Here is a 4,728-nt window from a genome sequence, read left to right as displayed (position 1 = left end):
AATCACGCGCAAACCAGCAAATAGAAAAACCTCTGGTTCAACACCAATAATTGGCCACATGACCCGACCAACTCAAGTCTAAGGTTGACTCTTTCACTACCAAGCTTAACATTATGTTTCAACTTTGCAAATTTAAGATTATCTAAAATGCCATGCATGCGGTATCATTTTCTTTTTATAATTTTAACCACAATTCTGTTGCCAAACATAAAATTTAGTTGTCCTTAGTTGGTTCATTAGTTAGCATGAGCTGTGTGTATGCCAAAGCTTTGTGTGTATATATATATATATATATAGAATATTGTTCAATTAACGAAATCATAATTTCCTCAATAGTTCAATCGGTTTCTGAAATCTTGAGCTGAGGCTTATTTGATTGGTTTTATTGGAGCTAGCAAGCAGCAACCATGTCTATGGCGGCAGGGCTTGCTGGGGAGGACTTGTCCCGGCAGACCAGCAGTCGGGGGAGCTGGCGGTCAACGAGTGTGAGGGAGATGTGGAACGCACCGAACGCTTTTCAGCGAAGTGGGCGGCAGCAGGTGACGAATGAGGAGGAGGAGCTCAAGTGGGCGGCCATAGAGAGGCTGCCCACATATGATAGGATGCGGATCAGGAAGCAGAAAAGGTAAAACCTTAAGGTTTGCAACTCACGTAATGAAAGAATGTGGGAGATGAAGACATTGGAATCTACCTCTACAAACGTTGTCTTTGGAAGTTGAATAATATTCTTGTTCCGATCAGATTGAACAACCTTCTTTCTCCCTGTTTGTATTTGTAGTTGGCTGAGATAGGTGGGGAGCGGAGATGGAGCACTGCCTCTGTACATTGCTCCTGCTCTCCAGTACCTTGAACCGAACATCTCTTCCCATTGCTTGGCGGTCTCAGAAAAACCGACATCTAGCTTTTGACCCTTGGTTCGGTCAGAATCTGTGTCATCATGCTCTAACACCTTGCCCATTATTGCCACAAGATCTTTACAGTAAGAAGCAGGATGCAATTGGTGGGAGTGCCAGATGAGGTCAATGTCATAAGTTGGAACACAAAAGCGCGTAATAGACCTCTCCCTATTTCTCTTGATCAAATGCAAAAACCCTTTGTATCTGTCCACAGCTCCCTCGAGAAAGAGGTTGTCATTCATGTAAGATCTCGACACCTGTTTGTACATGTCGCAGTTATTGAGCAAAAGTTTGGATAGGATAACAAATTTCAGATGACATCTCTGTTCCGTTACCTGGTAAAAGAAAGGAATCTGCCTTCTGACAGCCGATGCTAGATTATACTTTGTGCTTTCGGAAGTTGCATAATAATTTTTGGCACTGCCATGTGACAGGCAGCTACTCATATCGAGCTCATATGGCTCTTCAGGATATAGTTTGATCCAAATTTCTTCTGTTTTCTTTTTGCAGGTTCCCTGAACGGAGGATACAAAGTTGTGGTTCACAAGGATTCTTCCGCAGAGATTTGCGCAATCAGTGACATAACGCACCTGAAAAACCAACAAAGAAATGCAGGTTGGGATGATTGTGAAAGAATTTGAAGAACTATGTGTGAGTTTTAATCCATGAAGTTGTCTACCGGATTGAGCCTGTGACAATGCCAAATCCATTCGCAATCAAGAGGCACGACGAGAGGACCTTCTGAAACCTCAGATTCAGCATACTTGGCAAGTAAGGGAAGCCAACAATATTTGTACCTGAAATTTGCAAAGTTGACAAACAAAATACCCACATTTAAGCATTCTGATTTTTTTAGTTTCTTTTTCTTGAATTACTAATCTGATTTTCCATTGGAACATAATGTTGCCAGAAGAAGGTTCTAGCTGTTAAAAATCGCTGGTTAACCTGCACTGCATACCGATAAATGGCCTTGTACAAAGCAGGACCGTCATAGAGATGCTGGTTTCGATCAACAACCGCTAGAAACTTTAGCTGCTGTTTAGCTGCAGCCACAAGGTCTTTGCTTATCACAATCTTTTGTGCTTCGGCCCACTCTCGTTCTTGCTTCCTCTCCATTCCTCACTGAAAGAACAAGAAAAATGAGGTATTTAGCTGGAAATGACAGATTAAACTCTGCTCCTACAAGGTTCTTGAATTCTCTTTGTCAATGTCATGTGTTTAGGGGGCTGCTTTGAGTTGACCTTTATAGGGTCGAATGTTCGATGGAATGCCATCTGGATTCTGGAACGGTGTCTCTTCATCGAGGGAGATACTGACGTACTCAAACGTGTGACCACTAACCAGGGAGCATGGCACAACGGCTGTTTAGCCTCCTTCCTGCCTTGTGTCATTTGTGTGATCACTGAACCTCACTCACTCACTCATACATATAGCATTTTTCCTTAAAATCTACGGTTTTGGTGGGAATTTTATTGTTTTAAGTGCTCACAACTTGTGTGTGAAGTCCATCAAAATAATATTTCTTTTATGTTAACTCTAAATGTTATTAGTATTACAGTCTAGTGGTAATCTTACAAACTTGTAAGTGGGAGGTCTTATATTTGACCCTCTTGAATGACAAGTTGGATACCAAATTATGACCGACCCATTGTGTGGCTTAATCCAAAACATCCCCCGTCAAGTGTCAAAGCTTGATTTTTTAACCAAAGTTATTTTTAATCAGATTCTGATATAATTTCAGTTACATGGTTCATTAGTTGATTCCTTGTGCAACCATATTATGCAACCACGCAAGCTCGGATACCAGTTGTTCGAGCAGACATCTCTCACTTCCTCTCGAACTCAAAGTATAGGGTTTTTGTCCCAAAGAATCTCGGTGCAATTTATGAACAGTTCCTTTTCCGATGTGGGACAATGGTTCTGTCAGTACAAACTACGAATTCTCTCATTGACATAATTCAAGGAATGATAAAGGACGCAGGAAAAATTTCCAGCAACGCTAGTTTATGAAATAGAAGGATGACATACTACAATTCCACAGAAAACTTGGTTTGAGGATCTTCTTATAGTAAACTGATCGATCGTCTTCTACATTGTCTCAATGGAAGAAAAGAAAAAGAAAGTTCCTCTCAACATTCATACATTTAAACGGGGAACCATTCTCTGGCTACTGAAGATGCTCAGACTCATCATCAGATTCTTCATATAGATTCTCTTAGTTCTTCTTCCATTTAGCATGAGAGTCTCCTCAGAAATTGCAAAATTTTAACTCTCTGAAAGGTTAGATTTTATTTACTTTGTAGAGAAGCTAATACATACATGAGGTAAGAAAATTCCAAAAGTGTTCATCTTATTTATGCTGAGGTAAGAAAAAATGCATAGATGTGAGTTCGTTCAGTTATGATCATCAAATGCGTAGATGTGAGTTCGGTTAGTTAGTGTAAAACTTAAAGAACTTGGGGTTTTCACTTCAATTGCATACCCATTTCAACGATGGGATGCATATGTATATAGTACTTTCAGATTACAACCAGGGCATTGAAAACCCTATCTACAAGGAAAGTTTGTAATTCAAAAATATGCAACCAGGGCCTTTACTGTGATGAACCGAATGTATTGGGAGAGATTTGTGATAGAGATACGAGGGGGAAATTCCTAATATTTGAATTTCGATTTCATAAGTATCATATCAAATCTCATCAATCAAATAGTTTTGATCTTCCAAATCATTCTCACAGGAGGTCCGGACCCTCTTTTTTTTTCCTGATCCTTTGATCCAACAAAATTAAGAGGTCGCACTTGGTGCGATGGCAAGTGCCTTCGCCCATGAGCGGTAGGTCTCGGGTTCGAGACTTGGGAGCAGCCTCTCCATAAATGGGGGTAAGGCTAGCCGACATTCACCTCTCCCAGACCCTGCGTAAAGCGGGAGCCTTGTGCACTGGGTACGACCTTTGATCCAACAAAATTAGCTTTTAAATTTCATCAAATTGGAGAAAAGCATATTGGACAATGATTGTGAGACCCGAATTGAATTTCAGCTACAATATGATGCACTAATCCTCACCTCATAACCTCTATTTATAGTAATCGTGATAGGCTTAGGGTGTAGATGCGTTAACGTGCTCAAGTCAAGCTCATCTAGTTAGTATAAGAGTAATGCTATACTTACCACATTTTTCATATCACATTTGTACCCCATTTTGAATAGAGATAGGGCCCACTGACACGTGTGGGTTCCGTCTCTATTGAAGAGGTGGTACAAGGAACGTCTTTATTAGAATATTTTTTGTTCCTCATTTTGGGCAATTGGCAATAATTTTTCTAGGAAGTAGTCAGAAAAATGTGGTAAAAGTACCATTTTTGTTTAATTATATAGAAATATGGGTAAAATCTTTGTCGTTGATCAATTTTCACGTCACATTGATGATGAGTTCGAAGCAAACTTAAAAAGATATAAATAGAAACACGCGTAAACCAACAAATAGAAAAACATCTGGTTCAACACCAATAATTGACCACATAACAGCATAAAGCGGGACACTTTTGATGAATTAAGTAAATATTTTTTTCTTGGGAGGGAAGAAAGTTAGTTAGTTGTTTCTTAGTTAGGATCAGCTGTCAATACAACTGCATGCCAAAGCCTCATATACACACACACACACACACACACACACAAATGTAATCTTAAATCATAATTTCCTCAATAGTTGTAAGCCAGAGTTGGCGGTTTAAATCAACCCATTTTCCTGAAATCTTGAGCTGAGTCTTATTTGATTGGTTTTATTGGAGCTAGCAAGCAGCAACCATGTCTATTTAAATCAACCCATTCACC

At 39.7% G+C, this 4,728-nt stretch overlaps 1 protein-coding gene across 2 annotated transcripts; it reads right to left on the bottom strand.

The window, feature by feature from the left end:
• LOC126631186 (glycine-rich domain-containing protein 1-like) lies at positions 1 to 2,091 on the bottom strand. 2 transcript variants are annotated; one of them, XM_050301355.1, is made up of 5 exons: positions 1,855 to 2,091; positions 1,576 to 1,693; positions 1,232 to 1,486; positions 692 to 1,153; positions 3 to 584 (listed from the first exon to the last, which is right to left on the bottom strand). In XM_050301355.1, exons 1-5 carry the CDS (start codon positions 2,010 to 2,012, stop codon positions 477 to 479), a joined length of 1,101 nt encoding a protein of 366 aa, XP_050157312.1. In that variant the 5' UTR covers positions 2,013 to 2,091; the 3' UTR covers positions 3 to 476. The 2 variants fall into 2 exon arrangements, with proteins under 2 accessions (XP_050157311.1, XP_050157312.1); XM_050301354.1 differs by having other exon boundaries at positions 1 to 1,153.
• Positions 2,092 to 4,728: the final 2,637 nt, after the last annotated feature.

Source organism: Malus sylvestris, chromosome 8 (genome assembly GCF_916048215.2).
Source record: "Malus sylvestris chromosome 8, drMalSylv7.2, whole genome shotgun sequence".
Lineage (NCBI taxonomy): Eukaryota > Viridiplantae > Streptophyta > Magnoliopsida > Rosales > Rosaceae > Malus > Malus sylvestris.
This window is presented reverse-complemented; position numbering and strand designations above follow the sequence as displayed.